This window comes from Lampris incognitus, chromosome 14 (genome assembly GCF_029633865.1).
Source record: "Lampris incognitus isolate fLamInc1 chromosome 14, fLamInc1.hap2, whole genome shotgun sequence".
Taxonomy (NCBI): Eukaryota; Metazoa; Chordata; class Actinopteri; order Lampriformes; family Lampridae; genus Lampris; species Lampris incognitus.
Genome location: NC_079224.1, coordinates 40,696,916 through 40,720,954, shown reverse-complemented (window position 1 = coordinate 40,720,954; position 24,039 = coordinate 40,696,916). Strand labels below are relative to the sequence as shown.

Here is a 24,039-nt window from a genome sequence, read left to right as displayed (position 1 = left end):
TACCTACTGGGTGTCTTTGCTGTCTGTACATGCCCGTCGTGCATGGCTGTGTTTTCTTAATAACAGTTCGCCATGATACTGCAGTTTCCAGCCAGTCTGTGGGAGTTTGAAGTTCTCCTTTGTGGTGGGCTTGGCTTTTTAACATGCACGGTTCACAGTAGAGAAGTGGGACAGACGGGTGATGGGAGGAAAAAGGTCACGTCCAAGGTCACTTTTGCTTACATTCTCATTCTGTTGACAGGAGAAATAGGAATTATATTTGACTTTTAGTCTAATAAGACTCAGATTTTTCCAGGCGGCTGAGCCAACTTAAATATTCACTGTCACTTTCAGTCATGCTCGAATAAAGATTATGTTAAACTTCCAGGGAGGACTTAGAAACGTATGTCAGATTAGTGAGATCCAAGAGCTCCTCTTTTTTTTTTTTTTTTTTTTTGCACCTGTATGGTCCAGTATGCTAACCTAAACTTATATCACATGTTGGAGCCATGTTACTTTTCATATCCCATTGCACTGCTTTCCTCTAAACATCCATCCGTCCATTATCCGAACTGCTTATCCTGCTCTCCGTGGATGCTGGAGCCTATCCCAGCATTGGGCGGCAGGCGGGGAGACACCCTGGACAGGCCGCCAGGGCCGACATACACACACAGCCAAACACATTTATACCTAGGGACTATTTCAGTTCGGCCAATTCACCTGACCTTCATGTCTTCGGACTGTGGGAGGAAACCGGAGCACCCGGAGGAAACCCACGCAGACACGGGGAGAACTCCACACAGAGGACGACCCGGGACGACCCCTCAGGTTGGACTACCCCGGGGTTCGAACCCAGGGCCTTCTTGCTGTGAGGCGACCGCGCTAACCGCTGCGCCACCGTGCCGCCCTTCCCATAAACAATCCAGTCAAATTCTTTCGTGGCGCCTGATAGCACCTGATCCGGCATATCTGGCAAGGAATCGTTCCCAGGAGTTGTAGCTGTAAACATGTTTTTTTTCTTCTAAATAGAGAAGAATAGAATTCTTTGACCTGTGCCTTTCCAGCCGGGACATTCCCTCATGTACACATGTCACCTCAGGAACTCAGCAAACACACAAACACACACATACACAAACACACACATGCAAACACCTGTCAACTGGGGTGTGACAGGAGCGTGTGAACAAGCTTCTGTGTCTGTTGGGAGTGTGTATATATTTACTTAGTGTGTTTGCGTTCACACTTTGTTTGTTTTTTCATGTGCGTTAACGTCTAGTCAAGACAAGTCAAATCAAATTTGTATAGCCCCAGATCACAGTTGCAACACATTTACACAGTGAACAAACAGGCACAGTGAATGACAATGGACAGCACCCTCTAGCCTTGAACGGGAAAAATAAAAACCTTTCCGAGCGAGCGAGCGGGCGAGGTAGACGGTGCAGCAGCAGACTCACAAATAAAACCCTCGAAAGTCGGACCCAGCTCCGTAATCAGGTTGAGCTTTTCACGTCTGGAAACCTTGAATGCACCGTAATAAGACATTGAGCAACTTATTTTCTTTTTTAAACTTGTAAACGGTGGCACCGCTTTACAGTAAGACTCCCCTTATAAAGGATTTGTAAACTGATCATAATTAGGTTGTACACACTTAAGAGATCAGTAATGAACAATTATAAACAAGTTATAACACAGTTTTCATACTTCGATGCAGGCTCACTATTTGGCAAGATCAGGTTACTGCTGCACTTTTCATCTGTCTCATCTTGTTAAATCTCAGTTCTTACTAGTTGCTTAGCTAACTTCGTCTTGGCCCTTTATCAGTCACCGTGTTAAACTGTCACCTTCATCAGATATTATGTAGGCTCACTATTTGGCAAGCAACAGGTCACTGGTCCTCTTTTTTCCAATGTGTTAAAATGGCTTATTAATGATATATAGTGTTCACAACCTAATTAGTAAACTAATTATAAACCATTCATAAACCCGTGGTAAGGGTAGTGTTATTGTAAAGTGGTACCTAAATGACTAATATTGTGTTTTTTATAGCTTTACCAGTAATGGTTCGCAATTATCTTGAGCACTGCGAGGGAGTGGTCTAGTCTTCATTAATATTCATGAGCTAACATCTGAGTGACAAGTACAAGCAAGGGTTGAGGGTGAGGGTGGGTGGGGTTTCTGAACTTGATATGATTTAATTGGTTGTATGTTAATGAGCGTGTCCGATGACGTCATGAGTATCAGAAAAATAGTTTGGCTGAGAGAAGCTGAACTAGGTGGGGCTCTTTTAAAAGGAGAAAAACTGAATTCTGCCTTGAAAAGCTGTATTTTTTCCCCCCAGCAGAATGAAACAGCGCAAGAGGCATGATGATTATTTAAAAATTGATATTACAAAATATTGGCGTTTCCCTTTCAGTCGAACTTTAAGTTCAAGCATCAGCAAAGCCAACTAGCCTCGAGGTATTATTCAACAGCTAGTTGAATGATAATGATTTTAAGTAGTTTTTAATTGGGTGGAGGGATGATGTACCATAACTTGATAAAAGAGAAGGTGTATACGTGACGGATAGAACTGGCTTACCTCTGTTAATTAACCATGTCCCAAAAAAACCCCAAAAACAAACACCCCCCCCCCCCCCCGTGTTTGGTTTTGAGCCTCGGTTCTGTCCTGTCACTCTTCCACATCGGAGAAAAATCCCCATAAAGATCAAATGGGGCCTGATCTGACATGTTCCCTTTGGCAAGGCTCAGTGGTAGCTGACAGATTTGAAGTTAATTAAAAGTGCGCCTTTGTCCATTGACTGATACCAGTGTGGCAGGATCAGGGGGGCGCGACTGGTGCAGGCAGCAAGGAGGGGGTGGGCGGGCCAAACAATGGCGGGCTTTGTAGGTGACTGTGGTGCAGGGGGAAAGGGTACTGTGATGTCAGAGGAACACTTCAGCAGCTTCAAATCCAGATGCGTCCAAGTCCCACAGCCATTAGAAGGGCATGTAGAGCACCTTCTCACAGCTGGCTGGAGAGGAGTAACAGGTGGGATGGGGGGGGGGATATCGAATGGGTTGGGTTGCATTGGGTGAACACTCTCGGGTGTCTGTTAATAGGCTTCAGTAACGGTTGGAAGGGCTAAGGCTGTCGTGTACATGGCAGCTGCTTTCAGAGTGGATCCATACATGACCACTGTGATGCTGTTGATGGTCCTGTGATGAGGATGGGGATGATGATGATGGTGGTGATAGCTATGATGATGACAGTGAGGATATGTGATTGGAAAGTCCATGTGTGCTGCAACGTACGGGGAGGGACACATTTCGTTTGAACTGTGATGGGGGAACTGCCATGATGAAGATGATGATGATGATAGTGATGGCTATGGTGATGACCGTGATGATGTGACTGGAAAATCCATGCACGTGTGCTGCAGCGTACAGGAAGAGACAATTTTTTTTGCAACTGTGATGGGTGAACTGTGATGATGATGATGATGGTGATGATGATGATGACATGATGCCTCTATGAGTGCAGTAGTTTGCGTCTTCCTCCAACATTAGTCTGGGTGGTGCTGCCGGGATGCTGCTGACTCCAGTAGCATGTCATTTGGTGGGCTTCTTTTTTTGTTTGACTGGCATCCGGACTGCCGATAAGACCGAATCGCAGAGGGGAGAAATAGATAAGCATGCAGAGCTCTTCAGTCTCTCTTTCTCGCTTGTTCTCTCTCTTTCTCCACCCCCTCTTCGTTTCTCCCTAATTCTCGGTGTCTTTCTCTCTCCTCTCCACCTCATCTCTCACACCCTCCCTGTGGGTAAAGGGATAACCATCTACCCTTTCAGCAAAAGCCAGGGCTCTATCTATCCCCCCCTGCCCTCCCTCTCGCCTCCCTCCCCCCCCCCTCCCTCTCTCTGCCTTTATATCAGTCTGAGAGGATAACCATCTAGCCTTTCAGCAGGGGTCTCTTCCTTCTATTGAGTGTTTCCAGCACAGGAGGGACAGTGAGGAGCCTTTGTCTGCATCACAGCGGTCTATTTGACCAGCTCAGGAAAGAGGAGGTCTTCCTATGGTTAATATTTGGACAGCAGCACAGATAAGGCAGTCTAATTAAATGTGTTGGCTAGATGGGAAGGTCTCTCATCGGCTTGAGGACAGTTCTCGCTAAAGTCATATGCCACTTAACACGGCAACGTGACTCACGTGACACGGCTAACCACGTTTGCCTGTGTGACCCAAGTTCTGCGGCGCTTAATCGGGGGCCACTTTACAGCAGTTCACCGATCACGAGCCACAAGCAGTAAACCGGATTTAACGCCAAACTGTGTCCCCGGCATGTTAATGACTAGACGCGTGAGTCATTATGATATAAAATAAGCACAGCGTTTTGCTCTCTCCCGGCAGCATAACGGCCGAGTTTATGCAACGCAGATGCACGGTGGCACCCCGATCGATGCACCCCCAGTCTGAAAGAGCGTCTTAGCTATTGACTTTTTTTCTTTTTAAATCTAATTATTAACCGAATGTCACATGTGCAGGCGTGAAAGCTTCCACGGCTAAGGGGGGGGGGGAGAGGGGGCAAGAGAGACGTGGCGTCAGAGCATGACGAAACATAAAAAGAAAACAGCCACGCCAGAGAAAATATGATCTGACGAGAAGGTTGGAAGAGGCACGCAGAACGACAGGGGGTTTGTGTGACGCGTAGGAAAAGGAGAAAGGAAGCGAGGAAGTTTCAGCGCGCAACGTTCCAAGAGTGCAGGAAGCCAACATGCAAAAATAATAAGAGGGTGGAAATCATCCGAATCTTTTGAAGTTTGAACGGGCACAAGGGGACCGGAGCAGGAGAAGAAGAAGAAGAAGAGGGGGTGACAGACCGAGCGAAGTGAAGAGAGAGCGAGAGAGAGAGAGAGAGAGAGAGAGAGAGAGAGAGAGAGAGAGAGAGAGAGAGAGAGAGAGAGAGAGAGCGGTGAACAACGGAGGCCGACACAAAGGAGGCGAAGAGAATGAGACCAAGGTAGCGTTAAAGAGCTACACTGCACTTCCAAGTTTAGAGGGGGCGCGAATTTGACAAGCATTTAGGTTTTCTTTTTTCTTTTTTCCCCTTTCTTTTTTTCCCCCAAAGAGAATCTATGAAAAGCTCCCTTTCAGGCCCGAGCTAAAAGGGGGGATTAGACGGAGGCATGCCAAATGAAAGACACAAACATTCCTTTACACATCTTGTGCATTTACCTGTCAGAGCGCCGCGGCGCGGCAGCTCAGACACGGGCATCACGCCATGCTTTCGAATTCAAAAGACCTCAAAGTCCGCCGTGTATAGAAGTCCCGAGACTGCGCCCCGAGAAATCGGCCCGCTCCGGTTCTTTAGAGAACTACGAGCCGTCCCCGAGCACGTCGGCGATAGGGTCAGCAGGGTTATCCTCAGAAACCCTCCAACTAAAAACCATTGCATGATAATGGCATACCCTGCATGATGGTACACCCTGCATGATGGTACACCCTGCATGATGGTATACCCTGCATGATGGTATACCCTGCATGATGGTACACCCTGCATGATGGTATACCCTGCATGATGGCATACCCTGCATGATGGTACACCCTGCATGATGGCACACCCTGCATGATGGCACACCCTGCATGATGGTATACCCTGCATGATGGCATACCCTGCATGATGGTATACCCTGCATGATGGTACACCCTGCATGATGGTACACCCTGCATGATGGTATACCCTGCATGATGGTACACCCTGCATGATGGTATACCCTGCATGATGGTATACCCTGCATGATGGTACACCCTGCATGATGGTATACCCGGCATGATGGTACACCCTGCATGATGGTACACCCTGCATGATGGTACACCCTGCATGATGGTATACCCTGCATGATGGTACACCCTGATGGTACACCCTGCATGATGGTACACCCTGCATGATGGTACACCCTGCATGCTCTTGAGTGTTTACACCCCTCATAGTTTTTAGTTTTTTTGGTTTTTTTTGCATAGCGTACAGGTTCCGTTTGAAACACTTTGCAGACGCGCAAAAAAAAAAGAGTAAAACTCTGGGAAATTGTTCCCCGTTTCCCTATCTTTTGCCGTTTTCCTGGTGAGAATGTGAATGAGTCACGTCTGTCTCTCCTTGCGTCTGAGCCAATCAACTCTGGTATTCCCCTTTCAGCTAAATCAAAAAATAGATTCTGTTGTTCTAAGGTCTGTGTGTGTGTGTGTGAAAAATGCAGAACTTGGACCGCGCTGCGCAAAACTCTCAAGCCGCACATTAGCTGTCCGCTGTCCCGGCCAAAAGCAGAGAGGCTAATGATTTTTTTTCTTCTTCTTCTTCTTCATTTCTTTATTTTACATCAGTTAGATTGTTCCACCGCTTCCAGGGGTCATTGTGTTGCCAGTCAGCCTCGCATTATCGCGCTACGCTCGCAGGCACTAGCCCATGACAACACTCATGGAGGTTGGAGTTTGGGGTATTTTTTTTTTCCATCGGTGGAATGTGTGAAAGTCTTTTTTCCAAGGCCGTTTAGGGTCTGGTGGAGTCCGAAAGAGCTCGAGCCGTCCAACGTTTGACCCTGTCCAAACGGTTTTACCTCCAGGAAAGGTCTTTATACTGGGTTCCAATCGAATATGATTACACCACCTCCGAAACTTTTGAAGGGAAGCCGTAAAGGCCGTCCAAAACGGCACACGGATAAACACAAAGCTAACGTGCAAATCCTGCAGCTAGTAGTGCAGGGTTCGCATAACTCAAGGGTGCACGAGATTTTTCCTAACACTTGAAGTTTTTCTCAAAGAAGGGGGGGGGTTTGTGTGCAATAATGCATCACTGAAACCCACAGAGACCGCTTTTGCGAAGCTTAATTAGTTTTGCACGGCTTTGTCAGAAACACCGTTAAAGGTCAGGTGACCGGACTATCCACGGTGCTTCAGTTTTTCTCAGCGGATAAAAGTCGAGAGCCAGGTTTCTGGGAACCATGTTTCCATGGCCATTACTTCCCGCTGGTAACGGCCCGTGCTACTGCTCGGCATCGGGCAGGAAGGGCACATGACATCATACCTTGTGGCCTACATTGAACAATGAGAGGACTAGTCTGGATTTTGAAATAAGCTACTGTGGTGGATGGTTCCGCGCTGTTCTTTTGGTATGCCATTGCGGTCTAGTGAGAGAATGTGCTGGATGGAGGAAAACAGAGACTACAGACTTAATGGCTCTGACATACTCTCTCAACATCCTTGTCTTCTTTGTCAAGACATGTTCCCTTGCTTTCCATTGCTCGGCCCATAGGTCCACATCTCCCGGGTCTTTCTGTTCATGGTGCCTTCCTAGACATCTTCTTTTTTTTCTTCTTTTTTTTTTTCCAATTCATGTTTGTCTGCCTGCCTGCCTGCCTGCCTGCCCATCCATCTATCAATTCATAACCAGGCCTGTGTCTGCTCGTTTTTCTTTTCTCTCTTTCTCCCGCTGTTACTGAGGCACATCTTACATCTTTCAGGTGTGTTTGTGTCTGTCTGTCTATCTGTCTGTCAGTCTCTCAGCCTGTTTGTCAGTTGGCCCTTCCAACTCTCGGCGTGTCAAGCCATTTTGGTGTGAGTCACAGTGACTAAAGGAGGCCCGGGGTGCAAGCCTGTCATGACCTGACTTCAAAATAGACGGCTTGGCACGCACGCCGTGCTCCCGCGTGGTGGATGTAAAGAACATGGTGTTACATGCAGTGTCCTGTAAGGTAGAAAACACAAACGCGATGGATGACACACGGCTTTTGCGGACTGATCAAGACCTGTGATTGTTTTTGTGATGGAAATGGTTTAAGGCACTCTACGTTTAGAGCGATCTCTCTCCGGAGTTTTCCCAGTATTGATGTTACCGAAGATTAAGCTGTGCACTTTAATTCCCATCAAACAGATAATGTCACCAAATGACAGGAAACGATGTCATTCATCTTGATTTATATCGAATGTAGACAAATGACATATTAAAAAAAAAAGTTACGAGATAAGAGAACTTCCCTCTAGGTAAATATTTTCCCCCTGCCGCAGCCATAAATAAAACATAGCAGTGTGTGGATGAGGGCAAGTGAGGAGCTGCTCCTTCGAAGCCGAGATTTCCTGGTCAAATTCACAATGAGGCAATTTAGAGATGCAGGGTGGGTGGATGGGGGGGGTTTGGAGGTACCAGCTAGGGACGAGGAAGCAGATGAGGGAATAAAAATCTTGTCTGTGCGTTGATCTGATGGCTTGTGTGTTGGAAGAGGAAGCGAGCTGGCTGAATGCTCTTCATCCTGATGAACAATCAGGTCGGTCAGCCTTAAATATCTGACTCATCGGTGGTGACTAAAGAAAATCTGATGCTGGATCCAGTGGTCAGTGACCTTCATTTCCAGTTTGAATAAGGTAGTATCACGTAGCGCTGGGCAATAATTCAATATTATCGTTTATTGTTTTTAAATGATACTTGCTGTGAGGCGACCGCGCTAACCACTACGCCACCGTGCCGCCAAAACTACAATCCACACTTGTGAAATACACTCAAGCGAAAACTATTTGTGGAGGAGGCGCAAGAAAGGAGGAGAGCTGAGTATGCAGATCTGGTAGCTGAGAATGGGTGGGAGGCCCACCGTGAGCCTGTTGAAGTGGGGTTGCAGGGGCTTTGAAGGCCAGTCTCTACGCCAGGTTCTGGGGGCTTGGGCATGTCTAAATGGTACTGTAGGATGCAAGTTGGATGCTGTCATGGGCACGGGACGAGATTTTAGTATCGGAAGCGTTCTGGTTTCCGTATTTCTGTTTTAGTCCGAGTAGTATTGACCAGTCACGTTTGAGTAGGCAGCGATTTCTACAGGACTGCCATCTGGTTGCATGCTGGTAACAGTCCATGTGGGGAGCGAACGAGGCGCGACGCTAAAACGCCTACAAAAAGTGTCGACGTTTGTGTATTGTGCGGAGAAACGCTCGACTCTTGTCGACTACTTGTGAACCGATCCGGTCGCGGACGTCGTCTCTCGACTCCAGCTCCATTCTCACGTCTCAAGTTGCTACCCCGACTGTAAACAACGACGAGCTACATGGAAGAGAAAGTCTTCCTGGGAAACGGGAAGCGCGGCTACACCGGGAGCCGCGACATGCTGGCCGTTGTCCTCCAGATTTAGCCTCTGGGTTCTGAGATTGCACAAAATGAGGTCTGAAGTATTTGAGGGATACAAGCTGAGGGCCTGAAATATCCAGAGTCCCATGTGATGAACCTCAGCTGGATTCTTAGATATGCTATTTTTACAAATGTAAGCAGATATTGGGTTTTATATATATCACTGTCATGTGAAATTCTCAGTAGTTATGGTAATAATGATGTTTTCCATATTCACCAGCGCTAGCATCATGCCGAGTGGGGAACTCAAAGAAAGATTGTGAATAATTGCAGATTTCGAATAATATCCATAAAATTCACGTAAGAAATTACTTGCTTGAGGTGGATAAAGTTTTTATTTGGTAAAAAGAATTTAGAAAGCATGATGGAAATGCATTCCCCCCAATTAAAAAAAAAATGCAAATAGGATTTAATCACACAATGAGCTGTAACGGATGCAGGTGGACGGAGTCGGAAATAGAAACCTCACTTTGCCTGGGATGCAGCCAAGAACAACAACAGCGGTATCAGATGGGGAAACGGCGGCACACTGCAGCTATTTATCAAGACTCCTCAAGTGGTTGATGGTGATTTATCCAGCGCTATAGCGTTGGCCGTTGCAGTTCGCCTTCGTCTTGGACAGCATGAAACGTGGCTGTCGGCTCAACCCAAAGAGTAATGCAAACTTCTCCGACATGAATCGGCTCTCGATCCATCCATCCGTCTTTCTTGTCCAAGTGTGGACACATGATGCTGGACATGTCTGCTTACGCCGAGGGTTTTTATTCACCGTTTAAATTGATGCGAACCCACTTTGAGTTGCATGATTTTTTTATTTTTTTTTTGCAACATTCAATTATCCATCCATCCATTATCCATTATCCGAACCACTTATCCCGCTGTCAGGGTTGCAGGGATGCTGGAGCCTACCCCGGCAGTCATTGGGCGGCGGGCGGGGAGACACCCTGGACAGGCCGCCACACCATCACAGGGCCATTCAGTTATTCACCGGAATGTATCTGGAAACCGGGTGGAACCGTCGTTAATGCCCTTTCGTATGATCATTAATAAGCACGACATTTACTTTTATACCTTACCAAGTGAATAAAAAGCAAAGGAGGTGTCGCGCTCTTGACTTCCGTCGCGACTAATTGGCGTTCTTCGGATAACTCGTTGCTGTTCGTTCCTATGTAACGAGGGAGCGTGAAGGACGTTTGCCAGTGCCGCCAATGTGACGGCCCGTGCGTGCAGACGACAGAAGTGGCGTTTTGCGGAAGCCGCGTTAACGGTTTGCAAATATAGCTAACACGGTGCTGACAGCACAGGTCTTATTTCCAATGGAAGCAAACGTTTGAGTTTCAGGTACTCGGATGGCGCCGGCTCGTGTGATCAGACTGCACCAACTGTATAGTCCACCACGCCGTCCCCCAAGTCCTTCCCACCGTCCTCATTCTGTCTTGTTTGTTAGCGCCTACAAATTATGTATTTCTTTATTTATTTCGGTACAGGTTTCAGCCCCAGATAGACCTCGCCGCTTCTTCCAGCCACACCTTCCGCTGGCCTAGTTGAAGATGTAAGCGGGGGTGGGGGGGGGGGGCTAGGCCTTGTTGCTTTGACAGACCCTGACAAACAAGGTTGCTTCCTCTCCTGATCCGTCTGTCATCCTCTCCATCTCCGAGGAGCACCCGGCGGAGGGGAGCCGGCGTGTTTGTTTGTTCTCTCTTTGAAAGGAGGACCTGCCACAGAGGGGGGGTGGGAGGGGGTGGGGGGTGGGACTCGCAGATGTGCATAACACAGTGCGTCTGTGTCTACCTGTCTGTCTGACTCATACCGTCTGACTCGTCATTCCTTTGCTTTCCTCCCAGCTCGCTCCCTCACGCCGTGCTCGTTTTCATCAAGCGGGTCTTAGACCTGCGCGCGGGTTGCGAGTGCGGCGTGGCGGCAGACTTCCCTCCTCTTGCCGTGTCGCGTGGCGCGGCGGACGGCTCGGATGCTGCGTTCGAGCTCGTGCATATAACTGGGCCGTACTTCCTGTTCGGACGACGGCCGTTTGGGGAGAATTCATCAAATGTCCACGAACCTGCACGTAACCCCCACAGCAACGGATGCCGGCATGCACGCGCGTGCAGCCCTACTTTCAGAACCGCCTGAAGCCCGTTGCCACCCCGCCTTAAGAGAAATACTTCAGACTCTTCCTCTGGACATCGGTTTTTTTCTCTCTCTCTCTCTCTCTCTCTCTCTTCTGTACATCTCTTACACCGGCTCACGGGCAAGCGAGAGGCAGCGAGTCGAGTCAAACACGACGCTCAAGTTGGGGCACGTCTATGACCGGAGGTGCATACATGTTGTAACTAGGGCAGTGTGTGGCTGTTACGTGCTTGTTTGTGTTGTCTTAGGCTGACACAGATGTTCGGAAAAATACGTCCCCCCCCTCCCCCCCCCCCCCCGCATTCCAGTTCGGTTCAATTCAATCCGGTTTCGGCACGGGGAGCGAAAAGCGGCGGGATCGAACGCGGACGGGGAGGCGTGGGAGCGCAGCGAGCGTGCAGAGGACCGCGGGGAGGGCAGGACGCGGTGGAGCAGGCGGTGCAGGCTGGGGGCTTGGTGGGGAGCCAGACCGCCACATCAGCCTATCTGACACAACAGCGACTGCACCTGCTGAGGGACCGGGACATTGTGCTGCCACTGTTCAAAGCGGCCAACTCACACACTCATTGGTTATTCATTGGGCGACATTGCCACTGGGATCTGCATACGGGTGTGTGTGTGTGCGTGTGTGTGTGTGTGTGTGTGTGTGTGTGTGTGTGTGTGAGATAGGAGACAACAGAGAGGAAGATGGCAGCAGAGTGTGAGAGAGAGAGAGAGAGAGAGAGAGAGAGAGAGAGAGAGAGAGAGAGAGAGAGAGAGAGAGAGAGAGAGAGAGAGAGAGAGAGAGAGAGAGATAGGGAGACAGCAGAGAGGAAGATGGCAGCAGAGTGAGAGAGAGAGAGAGAGAGAGAGAGAGAGAGAGAGAGAGAGAGAGAGAGAGAGAGAGAGAGATAGGGAGACAGCAGAGAGGAAGATGGCAGCAGAGTGAGAGAGAGGGAGAGAACAATTGTATGTGTGTGTGTGCGTTTGTGTGTGTGTGTGAGTCATCCTATGCCTGGCCTATCATGGAAGGCAGCCATGCATGTTTCTGAGGGCTACAGCAACTTAATTACAAAACCTGTTGTAATCCATCATGTTCCTTATAATTCACAGCTCCTGTCGCCTGCCTGATGCATCACACTGTGTGTGTCTCTCTATCACTCATACGTGGCTCCACTGGTTGTGTATACATGATGTGTGTGGGGGGGGGGGGGGCATGCATATGTGGGGTTTTGTGTGTGTGTGTGTGTGTGTTCGGTTCTGTTTCGCTTCGTTTTGTGTTGTCGCCGTTATTTTGCCCCACTGACCTCTGGTCCTTTTTTTTTTGTATTGGCCGACTGATATTTTTGCTCGGTTGCAGCCAGAGCCGGAGGATTCCGGCCAAATAACTTTAACCCACCACGTCGGTACTGTGTGACGACATCCTCCCACCTCTCCGTCGTGTCGCTCTCTCCGTCGTGCAGAATCAAACAAAATCTCAGATTTTAGAAGTTGTTATTCGGCGTCTCCAAGACCGAATTCAAACAGTTGTCGGAAGGGTGCCTGTCTCTCGGTATTGAGGACAGAAACTACTGAATGTCCCCCCTCCTTTTGCAAACCAAACCCTTAATTATGATATATTTACATTTGTCCTTAATTTGTGTTGCTATGACGACGTATCAAGGGAAATGTAAGAGGTTGATAACGACCCCGTGTATAATTGAAGCTGCGCTTTTGTTTAATTCCTACTTTAAGACTATTTGATGCAACCCCGCCCCCCCCCCCCCCCCCCCGAACTGCATGGCTGCATTGCACAGCTCTTAGCCGGCCTTGTCCCGACTGCAGGACAATTAGCCTGCACATGCCGGCAAAGAGGAGCAAGACAAGACCGGCGGTCCACAAGCCTGCCGCAGTGGAAATGTGTTATTAATGTGTTGTATAGCCGCCGTCTTGTCTGCGTCAAGGAAGCTATTTATGTGACCCTGGCTCACATTACCACCCTGATGAACCTCTCGTGTGGGAGGTAATAGCCTGGGTGGGCCAGCGGCTCTTTCCATGTGAGAGAATTAAGGGGAAGGACGTCGAGAGCGAAAGACACCGAGGCCCCGCTGAGAGAGGCGGGCGCGCAGATATGATAGCAGGCAGACCGATAAGGCCGGCGAGCAGGTAAAAGGCTCGACACACGAGGAGGCAGACAGAGTAAAGGACAGAGAATGACTCAGAGAAGGACTTGGGACATTTTGTCCGGTCACCGTGTCAGACCATGACTTGCAGCAGCCGGGGGCAGACACGTCGACCTCTGCTGTCACTTAGCCCACTTCTCGTTCACCTGTCTGACCCTAATCCACGGCTCAACAATGCATGTGAGTGTGAGTGTGTGTGTGTGTGTGTGTGTGAGAGGGAGTGTGTGTGCACGTGTGTGAGACCTGGTGTTGGGTTGTTTCCCTATGCGGTCAAGTCAGTCCACCCAGCTGTGTCACTCACAGTCTCATAAACGACTGGATTAGGACGCTTAATCCCTCAGTTCCCATTTGATACACACATGCAAACGCACACACACACACACACAGCCCATTTATGTGTAGTTTAAGAGAAGTCCCTTGCAGTTGCAGCAGTGTGTGTGTGTGTGTGAGTTGTTGGAGGCTGTTTTTTGTATTTTCCGAGTGTCATAAGCTCACTCAGGCTGGTGCTCGAAGTGGGCCAACACGCACCACTACTACTGCTTTTCTACGTTTTTCTCTCCGAGCAGTACTGTAAATTTATTTTTCGTTGCGTACCACCACTTCTCATAAACACCGGGTAGCCATAATGTTTGTACTCCCGCCAGCTTCTCCCGTTGACTCCCCCCCCCCCCCCCCAAAAAAAGTCAAGAGCGATTAATTTCAATGAGCTCGTGCTAAATGAGAAAGCGTAGGACTTCATTACCCCGGACCACACCATGCTGCACACATGCGGCTCCCCTGCCGTTCTGAGGAGGACTTGGTTGGCCCAGCTAATGTGTTGTGCTATTTCTGAGGATGCTCTGATGGCAGGTGCCGTGTCACCGGCACGACTCGGATCCTCACTCAGTTCACTGGCGCTTGCATAGCAACGAATGAGAATAGCATGAGAAAATGTCATTTTGACTTGTTATACTTTAATGTAATGAGGGTAATAAAGATCACTTTTTGGAAGAAGCATGAGACATGCACGCATGTTCACATCTGAGAAACTGTATACTGTGGTCGTTACCTGAAACTTGTGAACTGCAATTAATTTTTCAGTTGAAACTTTTTTTTCAGTTGAAATATGTCCACGGGTGGCACAGTGGTTAGCGCGGTCGCCTCACAGCAAGAAGGTCCTGGGTTCGAGCCCCGGGGTAGTCCAACCTTGGGGGTGGGGGTCGTCCCGGGTCGTCCTCTGTGTGGAGTTTGCATGTTCTCCCCGTGTCTGTGTGGGTTTCGTCCGGGTGCTCCGGTTTCCTCCCACAGTCTAAAGACATGTAGGTCAGGTGAATCGGCCATACTAGATTGTCCCTAGGTGTGAATGTGTGGTGTGTGTGGGCCCTGTGATGGCCTGGCGGCCTGTTCAGGGTGTCTCTCCGCCTGCCCCCCCAGTGACTGCTGGGATAGGCTCCAGCATCCCCGCGACCCTGAGAGCAGGATAAGCAGTTCGGGTAATGGAAGGATGGATGAGTGGAACTTTTGTCCGTTTCATCGTGAACACACACGTTGTGTTCATCCACAATATCAGTTTTGTATTCACTGTAGGAATACCGAGCCTGATGTGCACACACAATGCCATGAAGGACAGTGCTCGCAGTGATGTTTTTTCCTGCTTCAAGCACTAATTGAGAGCCGCGGAGCCTCCGAGCGCGTTGCCGTATCTCGCTTTAGCTGCAAATCGGCGGCGAAGAAACCGTGGAAGCAGAAATTTGGACTCCTCCTGATTTCGTCTCGTACTCCCAGACAAATAATGGTGAGAGCCTGGCTCGGAGTCATTCTCAGTTTCTAATTGCTCGCCTCCTCTCCCTGTTTCCCACATCCTTCCATCTCTTGAAGCCTCTGTCTGTCAGTTTCTCCCAGGGTTTATCACAGTGTGCGCGACCTTATTCTGCCTCCCCAGATTGCTATTTAATAGGAGCCTTCCTCCCTGGTGAACAGCGATAAGCTAATGGTCGGGGAATTGCTCCCCATTTAGCAGCCCTGTCTGTCACAGGGAAGGAAAAAAAAAGAGAAGGAGGTTTTGAGGGGCTAAATATGAGCCGTGAGCACTTCTAACTTTGTCCTTGCATATATGCACATCAGGGGAGGGCTATCGCGTTTGCATCCAGGCTTACTTGCATTCACACGTTTTAAAAAAAACCACACACACATGTGCACGTTCACACACATACGTGGACACACACTGGCTCTTATAATATTTTTTGACAAGAATTTAGAGGAAAAATCCAATTGTGTGTGTGTGTGTGTGTGTGTGTGTGTGTGGGGTTCACTTTAACTCAGCATCAGACCATCCACCATTTCCATAACAACCTGTGACGTTTTCTTAAGGACTGGTTTTTTGCAGCTATTCAAGCTTATTCAGACAGCGTGGACACTTTCCGGGGGGAGATGCAGGGAGTAAGATGGGAGCAGTCAGAAAGTGCGTTGATATAACCGAGGGGGACATGTGGCCTTAGCGGCAAAGACAGGTTTTTAACTGCTGCACAATCTCTTAAGCACAGAAAATCGGATGTCTCTGGAATTCAAAACGCCGAAAATGGGATCGCTCCTGCATTAGAGCTCAGTGCCCTCTGTGATATGGCCCCCTTTAGAAGACGGCTCTTGGAACCTCCCACCGTCACAGTCCTCCTTTGGATTGAGCTGTCCTCCTCTCCTGATTACTCTAGTGTCCTCTGGCTATGGGACTGAATGATTTTTTAGTGTGTGTGTGTGTGTGTGTGTGTGTGTGTGTGTGTGTGTGTGTGTGTGTGTGTGTGTGTGTGTGTGTGCGTGTGAGTATACGGTGTGTTGGGATGGATAGAAGGGTGCAGTAAGGAGAGAAGAGACAAGCCTGTTAAGTGTTGGGTCTTTACACCCTTTAGAGCACATTTTTAGTATTGTGTCAAACTGAAGTGACCGCTCTGCTTGCTATGCTAGCTGCAGAGAGACTGTGTGTGTGTGTGTGTGTGGGGGGGGGGGTGTCTATCTTGTTGCGGCCATTTTAATACAGAATTTCATTCCTCACATGTTCAATTATGAGTGGATGCTTTGAGTTAGCTCTTTTGGTCCCACCTAGTAATCCTTCCATAAGTGATGTGACAGGGGTAACATCCCTGTTACCCCTGACACGTCACAGTTTCCCTACTGTTACCCCTGACATGTCACAGTTTCCCTACTGTTACCCCTGACATGTCACAGTTTGCCTACTGTTACCCCTGACATGTCACAGTTTCCCTACTGTTACCCCTGACATGTCACAGTTTGCCTACTGTTACCCCTGACACGTCACAGTTTGCCTACTGTTACCCCTGACACGTCACAGTTTGCCTACTGTTAGCCCTGACATGTCACAGTTTCCCTACTGTTACCCCAACAGATATGTAGTAGATGACACTAACTCACTTGCTGTGCAAACTGCTTTAGTACACCTTGAAAAGAAAAATACCCAGGTCAGAAAGTTGTTTAGGGGGCGTCCGGGTAGCGTGGCGGTCTATTCCGTTGCCTGCCAACACGGGGATCGCTGGTTCGAATCCTTGTGTTACCTCTGGCTTGATCGGGCGACCCTCCAGACACAATTGGCCGTGTCTGCGGGTGGGAAGCCGGACGTGGTTATTTGTCCTGGTCGGGGCGCCTGTGAAGGGGGGGAGGAGGAACTGGGGGGAATAGCGTGATCCTCCCATGCGCTACGTCCCGCTGGCAAAACTCCTCCCTGTCAGGTGAAAAGAAGCGGCATGTGGTAGTCTGCACTCCTCCCCAGATCGGCAGAAGAGGTGGAGCAGCGACCGGGATGGCTCGGAAGAGTGGGGTAATTGGCCAGATATAATTGGGGAAAGGGGGGGGCGGTGGAATCCAAAAAAAGAAGAAAAAAAAGTTGTTTATTGATTACAGCTCTGCTTTTAATACAAGTGTACCATCCAAACTGGTGTTGAAACTGAAAGGTCTTGGTCTGGACAGCTCTATCTGTGATTGGCTATTTGATTTCCTGACAGGTAGGCCCCAGACTGTGAGAATAGGTCATTAAAACATACTCATCTACATTAGTTCTTAGGAGCGGCGTACCTCAGGGCTGCTGTCTCAGACCCCTATAGTACAGTCTGCTTACACACCACTGTGTTGCCAAATATGACAACACCAGCATCCTTACATTTGCAGATGACACCACAGTGATTGGACTAATACGTGACAGTGATGAGAGGGCCTATACGAGGGAAGTGGAAGATTTTTCCATATAGTGCGATGATAACAACACAACCTCTCTCTAAATGTCAATAAGAGAAAAAAGAAATCCTTGTTGACTTTAGAAAGATAAGAGAAAATCAAATTCCTATTTCCATCAGTGGGTCATCTGATGAAATTGTGGACCGTTTTAGATTCCTCGGTTTGCACATGACAGATGCCCTCACGCGGTCTCACAACACCAATTGCATCATCAGGAAGGCACAGCAGAGACTGTATTTTCCGAGGTGTCTTAATACATTTGGTATGAGTACCAAAACTCTTATGAACTTTGATGGCAGTACCGTGGAGGCACTGCGATAAAAGGGGCAGTACCTCCAACCTCTTGACAGGCTGTATCACAGTGTGGTTTGGCAACCTGGCTGCTCAGGACTGCAGACTGCTGCAAAGGACTGTGAAGATGGCAGCAAAAACCATTGGTATGGAACTACCACAGCTTCATGATATTTACACCACTCGCTGCAAACAGAAAGCCCAAAACATCATTAAGGACACCAGCCACCCTGCTCGTGTTCTGCTCTCGCTCCTTCCATCTAAAACAACTTGACCGGAGCATCAAATCACACACCACCCGTCTCAGTCATAGTTTCTTTCCACAGGCAGTCAGGTTGCTGAGCAGCTGACGCACCCGTATGCACCTTACAGTGTTGCGCTATCGTGTACTGTAGTATATTGTGTATATAATGTACATAGTCAGTGTAGGTCTGTAGTATTGTTGTTGTTTTTTAGGGATGGTGTGTCCTTGTGTTCTTTGTGTTATGGCAGGGAGAAACAGAGCAATTTCATTACCTTCTAATACACATGACAATAAACATGAACTTGAACTTGTGCGTGTGCATGTGTGTGTGTATTGTTGTACTCTGCACAGATGTGCTCCAAATGGCAGGCATCAGGCAGGTCGAACTGAAGGAGATGGACACGAGCACATCACTTTACACACACACACACACACACACACACACACACAGAGCCCAGAGTATGATGGGCACTGGCCCAGGCATATAAATCAGTGTCCCAGTGGCTTGCAGATTGAAGCTGACCCCTGGTGGCACCAAAGCCCCCCATTCCTTCATCAATCTTCCTCTCTCTTTCTCCATTTTTCTCCTCTGATTTTTTTTTATCTCTTTTGCCCTGTGCTACTCTCTTTCTCCCCCTCCTTTCTTCTCTCCTTCTCAGCTGCTCTCCTCGTTTCCCCCCCCTTTTTTTTATTCTTCTGCCTTTGCAAGCACATATGAGGCCAAATGCACAAATACCACTGCCTGTGCCCAAATTCTCACCTTTGTGTGTGTGTGTGAGAATAGATAGTCTTTATTGTCCTGCAGGAAATTTGTTTTCACAGCCAGTACATGCACAGAAACATACAGATAACCACACCGCAATGTACAGATATACATACAGGTACATAAACACACAACATTCATAAACACATGACATTCATAAACACATAACATTCATGAACACATAAATACATAACATTCATAAACACATAACATTCATGAACACATAAATACATAACATTCATAAACACATAACATTCATAAACACATAAATACATAACATTCATAAACACAACATTCATGAACACATAAATACATAACATACATAAACACATAACATTCATAAACACATAACATTCACTCACACACACAGATACAGCTTGCTGTATGCAAGGTCAGCGAGGTAATTTGTTTAGTGCTGCTATGGCAGAAGGGACAAAAACTCTGCCAAAGCGAGCTCTTCTCCACCCAGGAGCCCCGTGTCTGCGGCCTGACGGCAGCAGTGTGAAAACTGAGGGGGTGATCGGTGTCAGTCACTATTGTGAGTGCAAGGTGTGTGATGGCTCTGTTGGTCATGTCTGAGAGGTTGGGTGCAGGGGAGTAGATAATCTTGGAGGCAGGAGTGTGCGTGTGTGTGTGTGTGTGTGTGCGCACATGCGTGTGTGTGTGGTGTATGTGTGTGTGCGCGCCAACACCATGACTGGGAAGCGGGATGCTCAATGTCACCTTCCTCTGCAGGCGAGGCTGCCTTTCCTCCACCCCAGCGTGTTAAGGGAGGACTGGCTTGTAATTATACCACTTCAGAGTTGGTTTGGAAGAGGCACTCCGATGACAATTACAGACATTTAGATGACATGTAATCAGAGAAATGTGGTGATATGCACTTACCACACACTGATGTAGGCACACACACACACACAGTGTACACATGCACACACACTTTGAATTGGAAAATACAGTGGTGGTTACCAGTCGGCATGGGGTCCGTAATAATGAACACATTGCCTTAAGCTTCAAGCTCCACCACTTACACTGTAATGACTGTATTATATGGCTTTAATGCTAATTCTGTGCTTAAGTGTGTTTACTGTGTTTGTTATGTCATTGGTAAAAGCCGTATACTTTCCTCTGTAAGTATTCAAGCTTTTTTTTTTCATTTGAAAAAGCCAGTCTGAGACAGGGTCAGAGAGAGACGCAGGCCGATTCCCAGGTTACTGTACATCCTCCTCACAGACATCCTCATATCAGGTTGTTGGGGTATCTTGTCATGCACATATTGAGTTTATTCTTCACAAGGTGGATATGTATCAAATGTATCGTTATTTATCCACAGTCCAATTCTTTCTTTGCTTATATATATATATATATATATATATATATATATATACACACACACACACACACACACACACACATACACATATATATATGTATGTATGTATGTATATATGTATATGTGTGTGTATGTATGTGTGTATATATATATACATATATATATACATGTGTGTGTGTGTATGTGTGTGTGTGTGTGTATAACTTTGTTAAAAGAAACACTCAACGGTCGGGAAAGTGCTCAACAAATAAGGAGCAAAATAATCCAGTGAGTTGAGTTAATTCTTAATGAGGCAGTACAAGCCTGTTTCATGCCATAAGCAATCAGGCTTGTGCTGTCTCAAAGAATTTACTTGACTCCCTGGATTTATATATATATATATATATATATATATATATATATATATATATATATATATATATATATATATACACACACACACACACACACACATTTCGCGTTTTGTTCCCAAAACCGTCAATGGTGTTGTGAGTGCTCAACTAATGAGGAGAGGAATATCAACACGAATACAGGAAAAAAGATTTTAATACTTTGCAGTACAGGCCTGTTTCGTGTGTCTTGCACTCATCAGCTGCTAATGTGTTAGTATTTAGTTAGTATTTATTCACTCAGCAGTTGCTAATGTGTTAGTATGAGTGCGAGACGCACGAAACAGGCCTGTACTGCAATGTATTAAAATCTTTTTTTCCTCTATCCGTGTTGATAGATATATATATATTCCACTCCTCATTAGTTGAGCACTTTTATCAACACCATTGACGGTTTCCGGGGGGATATATATATATATATGTATGCACACACATATATATACACACATATAATCAAGGGTGAATAACATCCCCTTCTTCAACGAGTCTTCGTTGCATGCATGCATGCATGCATGGGTGTATGCAAGTTTGCAGATGGGCAGGGGGAGGGGCTAGAGTTGCAGTTGACCCCAGTTGGATACGAACCCTGAACGTCGATCATATAGTTGCGTTTTGCTTCGTTAAATATCAAATAAGATGTTCGAATCAAGTTCCTTTATAAAGCTCCTTTTTCAAAGCTAGTTGTGATCACAGACGATGAAGTATGCAACAGTTAAGTAGAACACAAACATAACATTAATAAGACTTAACAAGTCTTATTAAACTTGGGAGCCTGTAACTATTTAAACGTAGGAGGAGGAAGGAGGGTTTTTTTTCTTCTTCCTCTCTTGCCTTTCATCCTGTAATACTCTGGCTCACACTCCAGCACAGTAGGTGGCGGTAATGCACCTTAAACGCTAGTTGCCACCCGCCATTAAATACAAGAAAAAGAAGAGGACCCGAAGGAGGAGGAGAAGAAGACGAACGCAACGTCGACACCCCGCAGCGAGAACATCAAAATGGTGGACCGCAAGGAGCTGTAATACGCTGGCTCACACTCCACCACAGTAGGTGGCGGTAATGCACCTTAAACGCTAGTTACCACCCGCCATTAAATAAAAGAAAAAGAAGGACCCGAAGGAGGAGGAGAAGAAGAAGACGCACGCGACGTCGACACCCCGCAGCGAGAACGTCAAAATGGTGGACCGCAAGGAGCTGTAATACTCTGGCTCACACTCCAGCACAGTAGGTGGCGATAATGCACCTTAAACGCTAGTTGCCACCCGCCATTAAATACAAGAAAAAGAAGGACCCGAAAGAGGAGGAGGAGAAGAAGACGAACGCGACGTCGACACCCCCGCAGCGAGAACGTCAAAATGGTGGACCGCAAGGAGCTGTAATACTCTGGCTCACACTCCAGCACAGTAGGTGGCGGTAATGCGCCTTAAACGCTAGTTACCACCCGCCATTAAATACAAGAAAAGAAGGACCCGAAGGAGGAGAAGAAGAAGACGCACGCGCGTCGACACCCCGGAGCGAGAACGTCAAAATGGTGGACCGCAAGGAGCTCGTACAGAAAGCAAAGCTCGCCGAACATGCGGAGAGATACGATGACATGGCAGCTGCCATGAAATCGGTGACTGAGCTGAACGAGGCGCTGTCCAAACAGGAGAGAGTCCTGCTCTCAGTGGCCTACCAGCATGTAGCGAGGAAGAGGCGCTCATCCTGGCGCTTCGTCTCCAGCATCAAGCCGAGAACCAGGACCGGCGGCGGCAACGAGAAGAAGATCCACATGGTGCGGGCCTACCGGGAACAGATCGAGAAGGAGCTGGAGGCCGTTTGCCAGGACGTCCTCCACCTCCTCGACAACTTCCTCATCCGGAACTGCAACGAGACGCAGCACGAGAGCAAGGTGTTCTACCTTAAGATGAGGGGCGACTACTACCGTTACCTGGCCGAGGTGGCCACGGGGGAGAAGCGGGCCACCGTTATGGAGGCCTCCGAAAAGTCCTACAGCGAGGCCCACGACATCAGCGTGGAGCACATGCAGCCCACTCACCCCGTCCGCCTGGCGCTGGCTCTCAGCTACTCCGTCTTCTGCTTCGACACGAAGAACGCCCCCAAGCAGGCCTGCCACCTGGCCAAGGCCGCCGTCAACGACGCCTTGGCCGAGCGCGTCGCCCTCAACGGCGAGTCCTCTCTCTTCGTAAGCCTGCTACGAGGCAACGCGGCGCGGTGGACGGGAGTCCCGCAAGACGACGAGGGGGCAGGGGGGCAACAGTTGAACAGTCCCGAAATTTAGTTTTGCAGCGACGCCAAACATTAATGTAATAAGTTCACTATTAAGGTCAGTTTAAAAGGGTGTCGATGTAACATCAGTAGCCACTTTTCGCCGATGACACTATATATGTTCTTTATTTTTCCAAATTCAAAGTGCAAAAAATAAAATAGGAGATCAGACAAGTTTGTTTGTGAAATTACTGATGATTAAAAGAAGAAAAAAAATTAATGAAACCCCTCCTTGATTGCCTCGGCAACATGTGCCAAGGTAGAAGCAAGAGGTACGTCATCACAGTGCGACCGTTAGGCATCGGGATGAGCGGTTGGCTTATCCTGCTCTTGGGGTCGCGGGGGTGTATATCGTCTTGTTTTGTGTATGTAATGTTATGTACATGTTTTGTACAATTAAAGTTACTTTCACACTGGCATGTGATCGCGCAAATGAAAGCTGAGCCGTCTTGTATTCAGTAAGGGGGGAGAATTCGGAAATTGTCTGTGAATGTTCTCGTTCATCCAGGCCATGGTTAGCCAAAGGAGTTGGATCAAGTGCAACTGGACTTGGTGTATATCCGTGTAGACGTTTCGCCTCTCATCCAAGAGGCTTCCTCAGTTCGTGCCTTTCTGACTAGACCAAGCTAGTCTGACTGGCTGGTGATGAAACTCAGAATTTATCTTCTAGGAGTCGTTGTCAAGAGCTGAATTTATCCTCTAGGAGTCGTTGTCAAGAGCTGAATTTATCCTCTAGGAGTCGTTGTCAAGAGCTGAAGTTATCCTCTAGGAGTCGTTGTCAAGAGCATGAATTTATCCTCTAGGAGTCGTTGTCAAGAGCTGACAACGACTCCTAGAGGATAAATTCTGAGTTTCATCACCAGCCAGTCAGACTAGCTTGGTCTAGTCAGAAAGGCGCGAACTGAGGAAGCCTCTTGGATGAGAGGCGAAACGTCTTCACGGATATACACCAAGTCCAATTGCACTTGATCCAACTCCTTTGGACATTCGGAAATTGGGCTTTTACACTTGAGCCACAAGAACATTTAAAGCAACCTTGGCGGCCTGTCCAGGTCTCTCCCCGCCTGCCGCCCAGTGACTGCTGGGATTAAACCAGGGGTGGGCAGAGCCGGCCCAAGGCTTTATGGGGCCCTAAGCAGAATTTGATTTGCCCCG

At 47.9% G+C, this 24,039-nt stretch overlaps 2 protein-coding genes across 2 annotated transcripts in view; both read left to right on the top strand.

The window, feature by feature from the left end:
• Positions 1 to 24,039, top strand: part of LOC130123491 (glypican-1-like) — a 98,112-nt gene that overhangs the window by 27,951 nt on the left and 46,122 nt on the right. The window lies entirely within an intron of this gene.
• Positions 22,145 to 22,897, top strand: LOC130123846 (14-3-3 protein gamma-2-like). The gene has a single exon (XM_056293154.1). The coding sequence runs from the start codon at positions 22,145 to 22,147 to the stop codon at positions 22,895 to 22,897; it is 753 nt and encodes a 250-aa protein (XP_056149129.1).